The sequence below is a fragment of the Perna viridis genome, chromosome 9 (assembly GCF_037379345.1).
Source record: "Perna viridis isolate PV_CMFRI_1.1 ecotype Kerala chromosome 9, ASM3737934v1, whole genome shotgun sequence".
Lineage (NCBI taxonomy): Eukaryota > Metazoa > Mollusca > Bivalvia > Mytilida > Mytilidae > Perna > Perna viridis.
The window spans coordinates 35,656,845-35,674,819 of NC_142453.1; the positions used below are offsets into that span (position 1 = coordinate 35,656,845).

General features: G+C 33.0%; 1 protein-coding gene and 1 long non-coding RNA gene across 8 annotated transcripts; both read left to right on the plus strand.

The window, feature by feature from the left end:
- The first annotated feature begins 4,524 nt into the window (after positions 1-4,524).
- On the plus strand, positions 4,525-16,361 carry LOC148608004 (serine/arginine-rich splicing factor 1-like). 4 transcript variants are annotated; one of them, XR_015914926.1, is made up of 6 exons: positions 4,525-4,775; positions 10,507-10,757; positions 12,934-13,106; positions 13,732-13,913; positions 14,646-14,717; positions 15,467-16,361. XR_015914926.1 is itself a non-coding variant. In XM_088543846.1 (5 exons), exons 1-4 carry the CDS (start codon positions 4,603-4,605, stop codon positions 13,897-13,899), a joined length of 765 nt encoding a protein of 254 aa, XP_088399972.1. In that variant the 5' UTR covers positions 4,525-4,602; the 3' UTR covers positions 13,900-13,913; positions 14,646-16,361. The 4 variants fall into 4 exon arrangements, 2 of the variants coding, with proteins under 2 accessions (XP_088399972.1, XP_088399973.1); XR_015914927.1 differs by having other exon boundaries at positions 13,732-13,856; XM_088543846.1 differs by having other exon boundaries at positions 14,646-16,361.
- LOC148608005 (uncharacterized) lies at positions 4,907-8,311 on the plus strand. Of its 4 annotated transcripts, XR_015914931.1 has the most exons (4): positions 4,907-5,671; positions 6,564-6,602; positions 6,814-6,869; positions 7,279-8,311. It is a non-coding gene; the product is annotated as an uncharacterized LOC148608005 (long non-coding RNA). The 4 variants fall into 4 exon arrangements; XR_015914930.1 differs by having other exon boundaries at positions 6,814-8,311; XR_015914929.1 differs by lacking the exon at positions 6,564-6,602 and having other exon boundaries at positions 6,814-6,935.
- Positions 16,362-17,975: the final 1,614 nt, after the last annotated feature.

The window sequence follows — 17,975 nt, forward strand, 5'->3', positions numbered from 1 at the left end:
TCTCAGTTCGTATTTATCCAGCAGACAATGCAGCCAATAATGTGGTAGTATAATATGTAAATATACTTAAATGGGGCAACTTGAGAAATATATACACCGTATGAAGTTCCCGTCAAGGAACGGAAAATTAACAATTAAAAACGAAAAATTGTCCCTCTTGTCGTAAATTACATTGTGAAATAGAAATATCCAAATCCAGAAAAAAGCAATTAAAACTGTCCTTATTAGCTTTATTTAAAGTCAGTTCCTTAGGATAAATTTCAGCAGTGTATTTGAAAATGTCAGGATTATTCACCGCAAAAATATCAACAAGGTAGCGATAAGTGTTATGAAATTTGTCTATTAAATACGATTTGGAATGATCTTAATGAAGTTTTGCCATAAACTGAGATTCATAACAGTACAGGAGTAAATCTGCTATTAAAGGAGCACAATTTGTGTTCATCGGAATACCGACAATCTGCTGCTATTTCCCCCAAAAACGGATATAAATGTTGTCAAGAAGAAAATTGACTGAATTAATCATGTCCTCTCAGGTCCGGTAAGTATAACTTTTATATGAGTCTCATTCGTCTGAGAAAAAATACCTTTCTTTATTACAGCAAATATATATTGATTTGTTTTTATCGAAACACCATTTAATAAGATAAGAAATTTTCTGTTTAATGAGGTAATGTGGTGGTGTGGTGTAAAGTGTAGAGAAATCATGATATTGTCCACTTTTTTTACTGGTTTATCCAAAGCATGTGATTTATCCAAAATTTTTCAGCGCACGCATTTTTCACACTCCAAAAATATAGTTAACACCATTATGGTCATATGGGCGGTATTACAATAATTTATAATTATTTCTTTGGTTAAGTTGTTAAAAGGGCAGAAATTTTAGTTGTAATACACTTATTAGACGCTGAGATGAACAGAATTTGAAGGGATTCTGTGAGTGATTTAGGCAACCAAGGTATTGTAGGGACTTGAAAATGTTCCGCGAGATCATTTAGCTTATCTGTATCAGTAATGTGATAATATTTTGACTCTCGGATGAGTACATGGTTTGGAAAGTAGAAATTTTCATTCTTAGATGCGCCCGTTTTGTAGCGGTATTTTAGACTTGAATGAATGAAACCTCTGTATTACGGTGAATTGTTGTGTCAAGGTTTTCGTCACCATGAATTAGTTATCAATTTTACTAAATTCTTCCATTAATATAAAGATTTGATGATGAAGTTTGGCTGTACTTGTCGTAACTTAATCAAAAATGGGATTTCACATCCTATAGTTTTTTTATGGTAATGTAATATATAAAGCTCGAAGTTTAAACAGAATCCTTTTAGTCTGGAAAAAGTATTTGAATAAACTTAGTCGTAAGGATCATTGTTAAATCTTTGAATGTTTTTAGGTTCTAGCATTGACTCTCTGGTTTATAAAACTCTCTTACATTTCGTCCTACTTCCTGTCATTATTTTTGCATTTGCACGATGACCTTGTTTTATTTAGACATTTTATTATGTTTCCAATAAATCCTTACGATAGGTAATCATACTCACAACTGTATGATCTATTGAATCAACAAGTTCTTTACTAATAAAGGTACTCTTCCGTATTTTCTAGTTTGTCGGTGGTGTTTCATATAGTTCTTTCACAAAGTTCAAAATTAACGAATTCCACGTAATATTATTATGCGAACGTTGTCGTCTTTTACCTTGGAATATGCACGGAGACATTGTTCTACTGAGAAATTTTATGATATATTTTCACAAAATCCTGATGGATGTGATTTATTGATATTTTTGTTCGAGTAAAGAAGGTGTGCTTATCATTTTTAACTAGCTTACAGAAAAAGCGAATATCCTTTAAGATAGATGCAGCTTGTTGTCTTTTTGGCCCATTTGTACATGTATTTGTATTCTGTATCGATCTCAATTAAAAGTTTACATGAAATCCGAATCAACGAAATTTTATAGTTCGTTTTATTGTATTTTCCAACCATTGTCACATGTTTAGGGGGGATAATTGAACGCTCACAAACATTCTTAACACCGTAACATATATACTGTATGTGCCTTTCCCAAGCCATGAACCTGTAGACCAGTGCATGGTTGTTGTTTTTTATGTTCATTGTTATTCGTTTAACTGTTTTTTTTTTCTATAGATTAGGTCGATTTTCGTCTTTTATGCATAGCTTCTGGGGCATTTTACAGCTTGCTTTATTGTATGGATTTTGCCCATCATTGAAGACCGTGTGGTCATGTCCTGTAGAAATTTAGTTGTTCGTTGCTTGGCTTTTGGTGGATTGTCATTCATACCTCATCTCCTATTTTTATATATAGCTATAGCCTACTATAAGAATACTTGTGTCAGTACGAGTATTTGTTTTATATATGTGTCATTTTGAATAGCTACAATCATGACCCTAATGTTTTGAGAGAACTTAAATTTCTTTTTACAAGTTAGTATTTTGCCTTGATTGAGCATAAGAAAGTTAACCGAAGTTGGTCAAGAGCTAGTTAAAATTTATAATGTTTTATTTATTAATTATGGGAGAGTTTGTAACGGGTTACATGTATATTCCTTGCAATTTCTGTCTTTATAGCTACAAGTATCATGCTCCGCTCATGTAACAATATATATATATATATATATTATATATATGTGTGTGTGTGTGTGTGTGTGTACCCAGTATATATTTCTGTTATGTCAGAGATTTTTAATTAAATTCAATTACAGGTCTGTGTATGGTTATGTATAATTTGTAACTATCAGATAAGTATAATTGCATGTAATAGTAAATAGTTGTAAAAGTTGTAAAAGTTATAAACTCCCAGGTGACCGTCAGTGGTTATATAGATTGTAGATTCTGTTGGAGGATGAGGTCAATGCTAGTGACTATCTGGCAAGCCGGCTATATTTTTTTACTTAGCTACCTGTACAGGTCTATGGCTAGAGGTTGTCTGACAAGCTATTTTCTAACTTGGTATCTAGGAATGCAATTCCAACCTCTTCCTAAGTCCAGTGTGGTGGACGCGTTTTTCAAGAAACGGTCGATATTCCAAAGGGAACAAATTGTGCTCCTCTACTTGTTGACCTATTCTTTCACTCTTATGAGGCTGACTTTATAGCTGCATGATCTTATCCGAAAGAAAGAATATCGCTTAGCTAGATCCTTTAATCTCAGTTTCCGCTATATAGATGACGTATTATCTTTAAACAATCCTAATTTCGGGGATTTGATACATCGCATCTACCCAAAAGAGCTTGAGATAAAGGATGCTACAGACACGGTGAAGTCAGCCTCATATCTTGACCTACTCTTAGAAATCGATGGTAAAGGAAAACTATTGACCAAACTTTACGACAAACGTGCTGACTTTTCATTCAGAATTGTCAACTTTCCTTTCGTCTGTGGAATCATTCCTTCAGCACCTGCGTATGGAGTGTTCACATCACAACTCATATGTTATGCCAGCGCTTGTCGAAACTACGCAGACTTTTTGTATCGCTAGATCTCTAACAAATAAGCTTCTGGAACAGGGTTATGTTGCTACAAGATTGAAGTCATCACTACAGAAGTTTTATGGTCGTCATCATGAACTCGTGGATCATTTATATGGTGTATCCATCTGCACCATGAAAACTGATTTATTCAACGGGTTATAGTTTTCCTTTCCTCGTTTGTCTACCAAGGACTTGACTTTTTATTAGCAACTCGGCGGGTGTTTCTAGAAAAGCAGAGGACGCTTACCCTACCGGTGCACCTGATCCATGCTCCCAGTTTTTAGTGGAGTCCGAGTTGCTCATTTGCTTTTGTTACTTTCTATGTATGATTTTAGTTGCTTTATGTTCTATGTTGTGTGTGTCTGTTTTCCATGTCTGGTCTTTGACCCTGGATTACATTCCTTTGATTACCGCTATAACCTTGGTTCCCTTGATTACTCTTTCCCACAAAATATAAAGTTGGCCTTGTCAGGAGTTAAATATGCATCGATCTTAAAGTGTCTTGATGCTGAAAAAGGGACTTAAAACGAATGATGGAGAACAATTCAAACTCTGGGCTAAGTCAAAATCATCAAAATATTGAAAAAGTCGTGTTTTTTGTTTGTTTTAACTTGATCACATATTGTAGCTGAATTGAATAAAATATTATTAAATGTAGTTAGAACGTTGTAGGAGCAAGACTGCCTTCCCCATCAAAAGCCAGGCGCGTAGCTGCCGTTAGGCAAAAAAGCTTTTGCCTACACTTAATTTTGCCCTTTTTTTTTAGATAAAATACATCCAGGAGAGGTATAAATGATGCTCTAAAACGCTATCTCCGTGGAGCTTCGGAGGGGGCTTCGCCCCCTGAACCTGTTGGGGGGGGGGGGCTTAAGAGGCCCCCAGACCCCCTGTCGTAATTTTGTCTACACTTCAATTTGGCCTCAGCTACGCGCCTGAAAGCCTTGAAATTAAATATTTAATATTTTGTAAGTTTATGTTTTTAAACAATAACACTTTGGTTTTCAGATAAATTTATTGATTTACCTTGTAGTCTCGTTTTAAAAAAAAGACGCTTTTGACGCCATTTTCCCACGTTGTTGGAAGTTGTCGGTTGTTGAACAGACTGTAGATATGTCATACGGAAGATCACCCACTGATTCTAGAATATATGTTGGAAATCTTCCACCCGACATACGTGCAAGAGATATCGAGGATTTATTCTATAAATATGGTCGTATAAACTTCGTAGACTTGAAAACAAGGAGAGGACCACCGTTTGCTTTCGTCGAATTTGAAGATCCACGGTAGATTCCTTTGAAAATATACTTGTACATTTTGGGTTTTCATGTGCATGGCAAAATCATTGGAGAAAATGCTTATTTTTGAAAGCGGTTGTATTTTTTGAATGATTTTAAAACTAAGCTGCCTTTAGCTTAGCTTTTGCTAGGGAGGTCGGTAGTGCGTTTATCGATATTCTTGCGAGAGCAAAATTCTCAATTTTGAGTCAACTTTAACACGTTAGAAAATGGTTAAAAATCCATTGCATGACAATAAAAAATATATGTAATTGAAGATGAGACATTTCTCTTTCTAAATATACAACTTTCATTGTTATTGGAGTTGATGGTCATTTGGTACAAACGTTTGAAGTGACGATACTTTGAGAAAAATGGCCGCCTGAAAAACTATGTGTCAAAGATCATACCTATTTCAAAATTCATTCCGCAAGCTATTACTGGATCGATTTTCTTCATTTATGGCTTAAATTTTTGGAAATATCTTCAATTTTGATAATCCGGTTGTCAGGCTAATTTTTTGGTTACAAAACATATTTTTTACGTAATTTTAAGGAAAAACATGTTGAAAAAAAATAGTTTTTGCGTACCCGGAATGCACTGACAGTCGGATTCCGAAAATTTAATCCTTTCTGCGTTCATCCGTAACCCTGGTTTCAGAAGAAAAACAATAATAGCTTGCGGAATCGATTGGATATTAGGGTGGTCAGGGCGTGGTTTTCACAAAAATTAAAGCGGGACCGGTTATCGTTCTTGCTAACCGGATGTTACTGATCCGCCATAGCTTCTGTTAAGATTTTCGAACACTCGTGGATAAATGCCTTTTACCGACTGTTTTCTGGACGGATTTTTGACTGGTGGTGCAGACAACGATGGACCTAGGCCATGGAGGCCAATCACTTACGGTAAGTACCTAAATTATGTCTAATATAAGCCTAATCGCCCTGTTTCCGTAAGGTCAAATTCTAGAATGACCTTTTATCATCTGCAAGCTTAAAAACTATATTCACCTTCTTGGAAGGTCTGATTTTCGTTTGATTCTGCATGAGCTGATTTAAAAAAGATTACTCTCATTTAGCATTAGTTGGAATATGTTTCCATAACATTTTTATTAAACGATGAATATGTAATGAGGTAAATTCTCCCAACGTTTGATTGCAATCCATTCAAAATCTTTCGGACTTTATCGACTTTCCTATATTATCGGAAGTCTCTGTATTTTACCTAGCTTTTTTCTATTGGTTGGGAGAATTTGCACATATTGCATTTAATTTCCTTGATAATTCAATTTTAATTTATATGTAGTGCCCAATTTATATGAAACTCACATGTTTAAGCATAAACCTTCTTTATATTCATTTTAACTGCATCTTCTTAAGTTTACTTTATATATTCATACTGTACAATTTTTAACAGCTAACTTACATATTCATTTTTTAGAGGATTGTAGATGCTCTACTTATTTAATATTCATATACATGTACAATTGCTTGGAAAAGGTTTAAAATCCTAGTAATATACATTATTTATCATTAAATTTTAATTAATTATGGTTTAATATTTTTTTGGCCTTTTTAGGATCACATTGATTGACTCATAATACCAATCTTTTGTTGTATGTATATGAAACATACTTGTACTATTGTTTTTTCTTCTAATTATTGATTTATTTCAGAAGAAAGTATTAGTAAACAGGCTGCCTAAATATTTATTTTATTTTGTCATATAAAAAGTAAACACTGATGTAAATTTTATTATGATTTAGTTTTATTTTCTGTTTGTTTTTCATCATTTTAGTTTCATTTTGTTGAGTTCTGGAGATGTTTCGAATTCATGGTAAGTTAGTTTTTATACTTTGATTTAGTTTAGTAGCTTTATTTATTTTAATAATAAAACTTTTGAGTCTTTTGATTATGGTAACAAATAAGCATTTACATTTGAATCATATATTACTTACAAGAACTGTCGATTAGTTTTGTGTTTAGACTCTGCTTTAAAACTGCCTCACAGTACATATTCATTGAAGTCCACTACTTGTTTATTTCAGATGGCCTGAGCAGCATAGTGGGCTATGCTATGAGACGAATATGGACTGAGTCTGAGGTAGGACCATGTGGGGTACAGTAAGTAGGGTAGTTCCAGACACACCTGAACCCGATAACCTGATTGGTAAGAGAGTTCAACACTTGATAGAAGAACCAGACAGATCACGCAGCGAAATTATTCATATTAAGTTATTTAACATAACATTAATATAACCTTATAAAACAATCTTCTTGTTTTGAAATGAAGATAATTATTCTGGAAAAGGAAGTTTGGTGTTTTTAACTCCTCGCCACATCTTTTGTCAACCGCTTTGTGAGCAACCAACATCAAATAAAGTTTTACATTTTTTCGGATTGTTAGCAAACCAGATTATGATTTAATAGAAAGTAAACTAATTGTAAGTAAATTGATAAGGTAAATGATGTTAATAGGTGTAATGTCCTTATGTACATAATCTCTTTTGTAGATTTGGCAGACATAGTAGATCCTGGTGAAGAAACCCTTCTGGCCTGAAATGGAAACTTCGAAAAGTTCATTAAACTTAATCAAATGATGATATTTTGTTTATTATCATTTAATGTACATAATAGTACACATGAGGAAACAGCTAGGGCTTCAAAGTTCCATAGTGAAAGGATGCGCATTGGTTCAAGTCAATGTATTCATAAAAATTTTCTCAATTTCTTGGGAAAACAGCATTTGTTTTTGAAATTTTATTCAATTTTAACATAATAATGAGATTATTATTATGTTAAAAGACCCTATTTAAACAAGAAAACATTACAAGACTACATTAGGAATCTTAGAATTGACCAGACCTTGATATAATATTATTTTGCCACTTTTTGCGGGAAAAATGTATGTTTATTTTGATTATCGTCTGGCTTCATTTAAGGTATAGGCCTAACAAATTTTCATCCACATTAAACATTTTATAGCAAAATAAGATGAAAGTATCTTCATGTGATAGCTTAGATTCTAAGCTTTAAAATGGTACCACATAAGTATATGGTAGGTTGATATTTTGATAAATATAAGCATAAATATGCGGTTTTTTTTTTAAATCTGAAATTTTCAAAAATGTTCGATTTACCCCCATTTTTCAACATTTGCTTGTTGGTTTTTAAATATAATTCAATTATTTCTTGATAAAAATGTGTTTTTACATATTTAATCACAATAACAATAACTGTCATGTGCTAAAAACTGCTTTTAAATTCAAAATGTCTTTTTTTGTCTGACCTTTCGCCATTTTTTCCACTGAAAATAGCTCTAAAATTTACCCTAAAATGTAAATTTTCGACCTCAAAAAATTTTTTTGAGCTGAAAAACATGATTTTTCAAGTCAAGCAACTTTATTGCCACACAAAACAAGTGACAGAAAAAATTAAATATTTTTTTTGAATTCTTAGTAAGCAAAAATGTATTTTTTTGTTGAAAAAACGCATTTAAAAAAAAGGGGGTCTGCCGCAGTGTTTCTGATTCCAATGAAAAACAAATCAGAGGTTTTGACATAATATTTGTTTATTTATTTCTGTTTAATGGATTACTCTTGAAAGAACAGCAAAATATCAGATTTCTACTACCTTCCAATTTCCAAATATGAATATCCAAAAATGGCACTTTAATTCACGATGCTGTTGACACATAGCAAAAAAAAACTAAGTCCAAAGTGTTTTTTTGCCAATTTTAAAAAAGTGTAATTTTCTTTGTATCTAAGATACAAGTTTCCTGAATGGCTTAAATCAAAGTATGAAATGGCTTTATTTAAATGATTAAGACACAATGTATGAATTTCTTTACCTGTTTGACTTATGTGGGCCACAGAAGTGCCCAAAATGTGACATTTTTGCCTTCGCAAGAAAAATGACCAAAATTTTGAACTTTAAATTGTAATAACTTTTGAACCCCTTGACCGATTTTAAAAATTTTTGCACCAGTAAGTTACATTTCTTGGGCTCTTTCAAACTAATATAAACTTGTACATTTTCTATATACTTCATATTTTGACTGACCTCCCTACTTTTGCGGGGTTTGCAAATTCTCGTTCGGCTCTAAGTCCAAATTCCATTTTTACCATTAGCATAATGATATTGAGGTCGTATGACAAAAATATGTTAGTCTGTGGTTACAAAGTCGTTTTATTTCACAAACTGAAAATAAAATATAAGAATCTGATATTGTCCATCTTCAGGGTTTGTCCTAAGTCTATGAAAGCATTAGTCACTTTCATGGAGAAAATGAGGTCTAAAAAAAATGTGTTCTGGTAACCCGACCAACCCCTGTTTGTGCCCCCCCCCCCCCCCGACTTTTTTATGGCATCAGAAAAAAAATAAATCAGAAAGTGTGGCGCTATCTGTCGCCGATTTGCATTTTATTGTTTTTAAATCGTTCTCCGGTGTGGAGACCCATTATCACAGTAATAGCGCTATAGCAAACACCAATGCGAGTTCAGTATCTGCTATCAAAATTAAGGAAGGTCATCACTTGGAGGATAAAAATCTACTGATCATAGTTCTTTGATTAACCTTGTTTCACTTATGACCATTAGGGCTTATCCGTACTGACTCCTTTATACAAAATGAGTTACTTCCTCTGCAGTCTACACATTTCCTGTAATTTCTACAAAGCATTTTTTTTTCCAAAAGTTTTGTTTGCAATAGTTAAAAGAAATACTATTCCTTTCAAATAGTGATGATTTTGGAAGTTCAGTATCAACATTCTTGAATATCTGTTACATTTCCTCATATACTGCACCTCATGGTATGCATTTGATGAAAAGTAAGTTGCCCAAGTTTCCCTAAATCTGCACTGAAGAAACTATACAGCATCATGCTGTTACAAATTCCACTTGAGACTTTTTAAGGTCCCAAAACACTTACTGAACTGTTGAACTTCAAATTCACAACATGAATACCAACTCCCCTTCAAATGACATAAATTGAAAGAAGGAAACATGAATTCAATGTATGAATTTTCAAATACCCATAGTAAAAATGAATTTGAATGTATATAAAAGTTATCTCATTTATTTTTTTTGAATTGGAAAAAAAACTTAGGAATTTTAAATAAGTTTGGAGGAATCCAACACAAAATTGGGGGCTTGCAAACGTCAATCTGTTATAGTGCATGCACATATTGTTCAACTGAAAAAGGCCCTGAAAATGTCAATTCACACGACGTCCCATGTAAAAACCTCCTTGGGGATTTTCAAAAGTTGGCAGGTATGTAGCTTTCTCAAATTAAGTTTTAGTTCAAATAAAGAGGTTTTAATTTAGATGTGTCTTTGATTTTTTAAACTGTATAACAATTTTTAAACAAATCAATGTACCCTAAAAATCAAACATTGCGGCAAAAAGTGTGGTTTGGAAAAAAATTACCATACCCTTTTCTAATCCTGGATTTAATAATAGATGCCCTTTATAAATTTGCGTGTTGATCCCTCCTTCCCCCCACCCCAGATGGAATCTAGATGACAACTTGAGAGTAAGAATCAGTGTTTTTTTTTTTAAATAAATTTGCATAACTGCTTAGTGTTGTATAATGCAGGTTAAATTTTCAGAAAAATAAAAAATGTAGCTTTCAAGTTTTGAACATTTTATCATCCCCTTGTTTCCCCACAACATGGTGAGGTATCTCTTAATGTTCCATTAATGTAATTAATTTTTTAATATATTATGTAATGTCATTTCAGTGATGCAGAAGATGCAGTTATTCAGAGAGATGGATACAACTATGATGGCTACACCCTCCGAGTAGAATTCCCCCGTGGTGGTAGTGGGAGTGGGGGTGGTGGTGGTGGTGGTGGTGGTGGAGGTTTCAGAGGAGGTGGTGGTGGTGGTTTCCGTGGTAGTGGAGGATATGGCGGTCGAGGTGGAGGTTTTGGAGGGGGTGGGAGAGGTGGTCCCCCCTCAAGGAGATCAGAGTACAGAGTTTTAGTATCAGGTATGAAATCTCTAGTCTCGCAGTGAGAGTTATATGTTGAAAATTAATAGAAGAAACATCTGACTCCTGTTATTATGTGGCAAAAAAATTACTTTCCAGTCAACATGCATAACTTACAGATGTTGCTTTCTCAGGTGTAATTTTCACATGGCATGGGTATTAAATGTGAGATGGGTGTACTAGACTAGAGCTATGAATACATGTATATTGATGATTTACATGTTTAAACATTTCCTCTATTTCTTATTCATTGACAGTTTCCTTTATGCTGTAAGGTATTTCTTTCTGCTTCATACTGAAATTTACCTTCTTTTTTTTATTTATGTTTATTTTTGCAATTTTGGTTCTTTATACTGAATATTTACTCCCAGTTTTGGTATCTGTGTTTTGTGTCAGGATACTCCCCAGGATTTTCAGATAGTGCAAAACGTTAACATGTCTCGTATCAAAACTTGCCACTGTCTTTGTATTTCATGTATTATATAGAGATTGATCAGTGTATTAAAAATGTACATTTGTACATCGCCGTTTATATGTTTACATGAATTATTTGAAGGTAGATATTTTACATTTTTTCTTCTTTTGCAGTAATTATAACTTAATACCATTTTTGATTTTTCCCTTTTAAATTAACAGAAAAATTAAAGGTATTCTATCAAATTATGATAAGTAATTCTTCATAAATATTTCCTCTAATTCATACGTGCCCAGTGTTCTTCAAATTTTTGCTGACAGCAGACCCTTGGAAATTACAATTTCTCATTTGTTTTGGGGCCTCAATAGCTCATTTGAATGTGATATTCATTTGATTAAGAGCAATCTCTAGTAAACTCTTTTTCTAGTCTTAGTAACTTTCAATATATCTATATATTTAGAATATTATTTAATCAGGTACATGTAAAAGACTGCTCTGGTCTTAATATTCATGTTTCCCAAAATTTTCAGAAAGTAGTGTGGAGTTATACCAGGAAAAAACATAAATCTTATTCTTGTTATTTAAAGTTGGCACACTAGTTGTTTTGTTTTTAAATATTATGTTCATATGTAGTTTACCCCATATCATTATTTACCCCCCAAAAAAATTTCCTCACACCTGTTGTACTATTTTTAGACTTGGGGGATTTTAGGATCTATTTCTTAACTAATTTTCTGCCAAAAAACTTGTGCTCTTGTTACACAACATGGCAATGTAAACAAATGACCCGGAGTATAAGGTTACCTTCAGTGACACAGTTATGCAAAAAGCACGCAAACTGTCTAGTTATAATCGAAATAAATCACGGATACTCAATTTTATCATTGTTCATTTATGTCGCATCAATGTAAATAAAAGACGGCCATTTCCTTTTTTCTTTTCAAAGTGTTTTGGAAGTATCTGATGGAATAAATATTGTTAGTGAATTTTATCAGGTGAATCATCTTCTTAATGTTGAAAACATAATATGATTGTGCAATTATTATAAATAGCCACATGCTTTTGTCCAGGGTTTAGTGATTTTTTACCATTGTCAGTTTTGATTGGTTCATATCAGAAAATAGTTTTTTTTATAATCTGTTTTACTGGACTGCCGACTCTATTTTAGCCAAAAATAAAATAAAAATAAAAGTATGTGAATGTAAACATCTTGCCTATAATTATCATTTTATCTGGCTTGTAAATGACACAGACCTTTTTAAATTTAACTGTCAAATTACATAAACCAAAGATTGATTGACAACATTGCACATCTCAGCTGCAGCTTTTTATCAAGATCATTTCACCTACCAATAAAACCATTATCAAAACACATTATATCAATAAGATGCCGACATCCAGTCATACCAAGGATATAATACAAATGTGATTCTCCAACTAATAACCGTAACTGATTAGTCACAATGAGATCAAATGTGGCGTGGCTTCTGATGTATTTACCTAGGCAAAAATATATTGTAAAAAGGGTCCAAATGTTTACAAATGACTTGAAATACACATTCAAAACATTTTGAAAATGTAACGAAAAACTTGGAAAGGGGTACAAATGTATCTGCCCATCAAAAATATTGTATACATCTTGTAAAGCACAGCGCTTAAAGGGCCTGGGGAAATAACTGATATACTGCGTTTGCTATTTAAAAGTCTTAAGTAATAGCGTGAAATGAGTAAGTAGCATATCATTTATGTATTTTATGTCAGGTCTACCTCCATCTGGAAGTTGGCAGGACTTGAAGGATCATATGAGGGAAGCTGGTGACGTGTGTTATGCTGATGTTTACAAAGATGGTACTGGTGTTGTAGAATTTCTTAGGAAAGAGGACATGAGATATGCTGTTAGAAAATTGGACGATTCTAAGTTCAGATCCCATGAGGTAAATTGTTAATGATTTGTCTCTCTATCATTACATCCTAGATAATGAGATGTATTTACTATGAATACACTTATTTTCCGGACATCAGGGTAATGTCATCTGTTTAAATGTTACTTTCTTAGATTTTTTTAACATTGCCATAAACAGCTGAAAATTCATACATCTATACAACCAATGTCATGTTGCAGACAAACTTATATCATGAGGAACCATCAGTTAATTACTCGTAAAGTGTAAGAGTGTATTTATTTCATTTTAACACATTTACAAATTACTAAAAACTTGTTAGTTGCAAGTTTTAAATATACAATGTGGCAGTTGAGTTGATATTTTGCATGTCAGAGAAATAATACTAATTGAAGTAAGCAGATGTATTTATTTTCAATATGATTACGATATTTCCTTCAGTTATAATGATGAAAGTGATTATGGAAACTTTAGAAAGTCAGTGTCCCCACAAAAACAAGTCTATTACAGAGAAAGGTCAAACCTACTGATACGTTTTTGCAGGTTACCAGAAACACATAATATTTCTCTTTAGGTATAAAAAATCAATCTAAGCAAGGTTTTACATTGTAAGACATCTGTTGTATAAATATGAAAGTTTTATTTTTACTATTTATAGGGAGAAGTTTCTTATGTCCGTGTGAAGGAGGACTACCGAGGAGGTGGAGGCGGCGGCGGCGGAGGAGGAAGATCAAGATCTCGTAGCAGGAGCATGTCACCAAGAAGATCAAGGGCATCGCCACGGTATTCACCACCTCCACGCTCTCGCTCATCTTCAAAATCCTAGGACTGCAGAAATTGGTAGACAACTTTCAGCCAGTGGCTCTTTTATATTTATTTGGCTGCATAAATGATGAAGATGGGAAACTTTATTTTACTATACTTCTTTCTTTTCAGGACTGGGTTGCACATTTTGAAAGGCTGTCAATTTGTTTATAGTCCGTATTATTATAATTACTTTTTAAAGTAGGCATGATTAGTACTCTGTGCAATCTAGTCTAGATATTCACATATCTGGCATTCTTTATAGTTAGTAAAGTAGTGAAGTTCAGGGGATAGAGTTGGTCTTACCTTGATTTAATGGTCTTTGGCTAATGAACTGACATGGGTTTTTAACTGCACAAAAGAAAGTAAAAATCATTTCAATTGCCAGTTACCTTCCTTAAGGTAATTGACATTATGCTACAAGAAGAAACAACTCTATTGGTGAAAAAAGGTTATTCTTTGTTGTTGTTTTTTCTTTTTTTTTTTTCAGTTTTAAAAACAAGCATTACATGTATCTTAAGCTTTATGATTAGTTTATTTCTTGGCCAATTTTATGTGGCATAATTTAGTGTCTACCTTTTTTAGTTTTCAAGATAAGTATTTAGATGGCAAGCTCTTCATTTGAAGTTACTATAAAAATAGAAGTAATATAAAATTTATTTCACATTACGAAAAACATTGAAGCTGCAAGCAGTGTTGATAGAAAAAGTTCTCTTAACTTCTAAACCATGTCATGCTATAAACTCAGAACTTTATTTTCATTTTCAGATAAACAGATTACCAGTCCAGGGAGATAATCCTGTGTTGATGCATCACCATTTCTCATGGGACAAAACAATGGTATGCATGATATTCATGGCATATCTTATCATGTTTGTTTTTATCATGTGACAATTGTAGTCAAAAACAGAAATACTTCATTTTGTATATAGTCATAAATGTTGAATTTGTAAAACTTTGCAATATGTATTTTTTCAGTGGGTCAGACTTGTGTATGATTGTTATATTATAAACCAAACTGTCCTATCAAATGGAAGTTTTACAAAAATCTTCAGTGTTATATGAATAAATTTGGGAAAATTCATTTACATATATTATGCATATTTGACGGACATTTCAATAGCCAGATTGCATTATTTTAACAAGTGATTCTGAGCAACATTTGATATGTAGACTTCCTGTGAAAACACCAGAATCTGCCTTTGGTTTATCGTATTTCAATAAGTTTTATTGTTGTACATCATGTTTATCTTCATAAACATCACTATTCTTGAATTTTATTATATATTGATTATTTTTTTTTATCAATTTACCATAATCATTTACTTCAGCCTAATCATTACTTTGTATTTTTTCACATCATATATAATAAAGGTAAGATTTTGTAGAGTACAAGTAGGAAATAATGTTTTACTTGGTAAAGTAACATCAATATATTACTCCTGATTATATGTAAGAAAGTCACACAATTATTAAATATGTAATTAGAGTTACATGTAGGAGCATGAATTGATTTTAATGTTTCCAGTGCAGATAATTAAATTAAAAGTTTACATGTATTAACAATTGTATTTTTGTTGCTTCTAAAGGTCACTAGGAAGGAGCAGCAATCTCTTCTCTCGGATCATGGAGTTGGATGTGCCTCTTCCGTCCTGAATCAGTTTACTTTGGAGTTGCCCGCCCATGCATTTTCACACATAGTTCTTTTAAGCCAGATTCTCATATTTGATACCTGTAATTCAAAACTGTCTGCCATTCAAAATCTTAATTCTTCCTTTTTAAATTATTTTATCTATTCTATGGGTATATTCAAGTTGAACATTATTTTAATTTCATCTATGTGTGAAACTGCACTTGCATCCTTATGGTTAGGAAAAGCACATCCTGGGAAAATCTTAGCTTGGATTATCTGAGAAAAGAGGATAGATCTATCAGGATATTTGAGGATAGGATACATGGATAGGATATTGCCCTTTCAGTCAGGAATTTCCTAATTGCTGGCTTTTTGGATTTCTAGGATCAGGATCAGGATAAATTTTTGGATCGTTGCATTTTTGGGGAAAATCAGTCTAATAATGGAAAATTGCTGGCTCTTTGGAAAAAAATGGAAAGGAAAATCCTCTTTGGATAAAAGGAAAGAGATAAAAATTAAAGGAAATTTAGGCAAATCTGGAAAGGAGTACTATCATGGAATTACCATCATGGATAGCACAAGGATCATGGGTAAAATATTCATTTTGGTAAAAGTTTTGAAAATAAGGATTTTTTTTCTAATTTTACCCTTGAAAGTTTTAAATTTTTCTTCATGAATATCCTATCGATACCTTTTGTTTATGCCAAATTAATCTTATCCTAATTTTGGTAATAGTGCTTGTTTTTTTAATAATAATTCATCTTATTTTACAGGAAATTTGTAGAAGTATATGAATGAATTGTTTTTATTTTTTAACTGTGATTATTGAATAATAAAACCTGTATATTTTTTCTTGGTTGCATATATTACTTGAAAACCATATTACCATATGTTAGAACTTAAGGAATTATGTCAATTGTTCTTTGGTCAAAGGTCAGAATCATTCTGAAGATTTACCTGAGAGGTGAAAGTTCATACCCAGTGGCTTTAGTTGTATTATAGTTAGTCCTAGTAACTGTGTATTTTGTTGCTCGTAGTCTTGTATTTGGTTCATTGATTTTTTTATACAACTAAATAAACTAAGTGTGTGGTCATGTAATGGTATGGTTCTGCCTTCATTGTCTGTAAACACTTGGTTTTCATGAGACAAGTTATTTTCCAACCCTTATTTGAGGGCTGAATTTGTGTCCCAATACCAAGGAGAAATATGCTCGAATTCCTGTTTGTGGCTTAAAAAATTGTGTGAAGAATTGTTCATGATTGTAATTAAACCCTTTTGTGTGGGCAAATTTAAAAAAAATCACTTATCTGCACTTGAAAGAAGAAGGGATGTTAAAAAATACTGGAAATTTGCTTCTCTATTTGGGCAAGAATGATGATACTTTAGATTGCCCAAAATGTCAATATTACTTATCCTGGGCCATATATAGGATAACTTAATATCAGACCCTGCTGACGAGATGTAACATCACTAAAGGTATAGTGGGATTGAATTTTGGGTTTGACATATCAATATGGAATTTATGACCAGGAACGAGCACCAGAAAATTGCAGTAAAAGTAAATGGATCTCTCTTAATTGTACAACAGTGTGCCTTACCATAAAAAGAAAATCTCAAATTTTGGATTAATTTTGGGGGTTGTGACTCGAGCTGATAAGGAAATTAGGACCAGAAACAAATGATTACTGAATTTCTGGTTGATTACCTGGGCCAAGTTGGTAAGAGGGAATGGATTTCTAAACATTGGGCCTTTAAGTGCCTGTGGTTGATTTGATACATCTTGAACAATATAGGAATAAGAAGCCAATTTGATTTTGGTCAAACATAATGAGAATGGATATGGTGACCATGTCGGAGACAACTCCACCGGGGTGAAAAATGTCAAGTCAATGCCATTCGTGGGTCTTGAGTGAATGACGTGGAAACCCCCCTCACACCACAGGCAGGCTGCAGCTAGCCGGTACAGCAAAATGGTTGCCCCAGTGCTAACAGCACGTTGATTAAACCCGGCCCCTCGGAAAAAATCCCACCTAAAAATCAGTTCTTAACAGTCATTCCCTTGTTAAAACATAAATAAACTGATTATACGTTTTACAAATGCATAAACAGTGGATTACTATCGGTTTTCTGATATAGTAGCTCAAGATAAATTAAAACGTACATAAATCATGCCCTAATCGTCTTATTCGCAAGATTGAATTATGGTTCCTCTGTTTATAGCGGTTATATTAAGCTGTGCTTTGTGAAACAATTTATTTCCTGATATAGATTTGGGTACTACTGAAATATCCGTTAAACTAAAATAACATTAAGAAAATCTTTTAAATAAGAAAAACATTTTTACGGCTGCTTCCGCAAACGGAAGTTGATTCGGTTTGATTTTTTTTGGGGGGGGGGTGGGGGAGGGGTGGTTATAAGTTTCACCCTGTGTCCGCCTGTCTATCTGAACTATTTTCTTTGCACA

What these genes read in the sequence shown, in the direction of transcription:
- LOC148608004 (XM_088543846.1), top strand. Translation starts at nt 4,603, where the DNA reads ATGTCATACGGAAGATCACCCACTGATTCTAGAATATATGTTGGAAAT. An exon ending in GTACAGAGTTTTAGTATCAG is followed by an intron (nt 10,758 to 12,933) that starts GTATGAAATCTC and finishes ATTTTATGTCAG; the next exon opens with GTCTACCTCCATCTGGAAGT. An exon ending in CTAAGTTCAGATCCCATGAG is followed by an intron (nt 13,107 to 13,731) that starts GTAAATTGTTAA and finishes TACTATTTATAG; the next exon opens with GGAGAAGTTTCTTATGTCCG.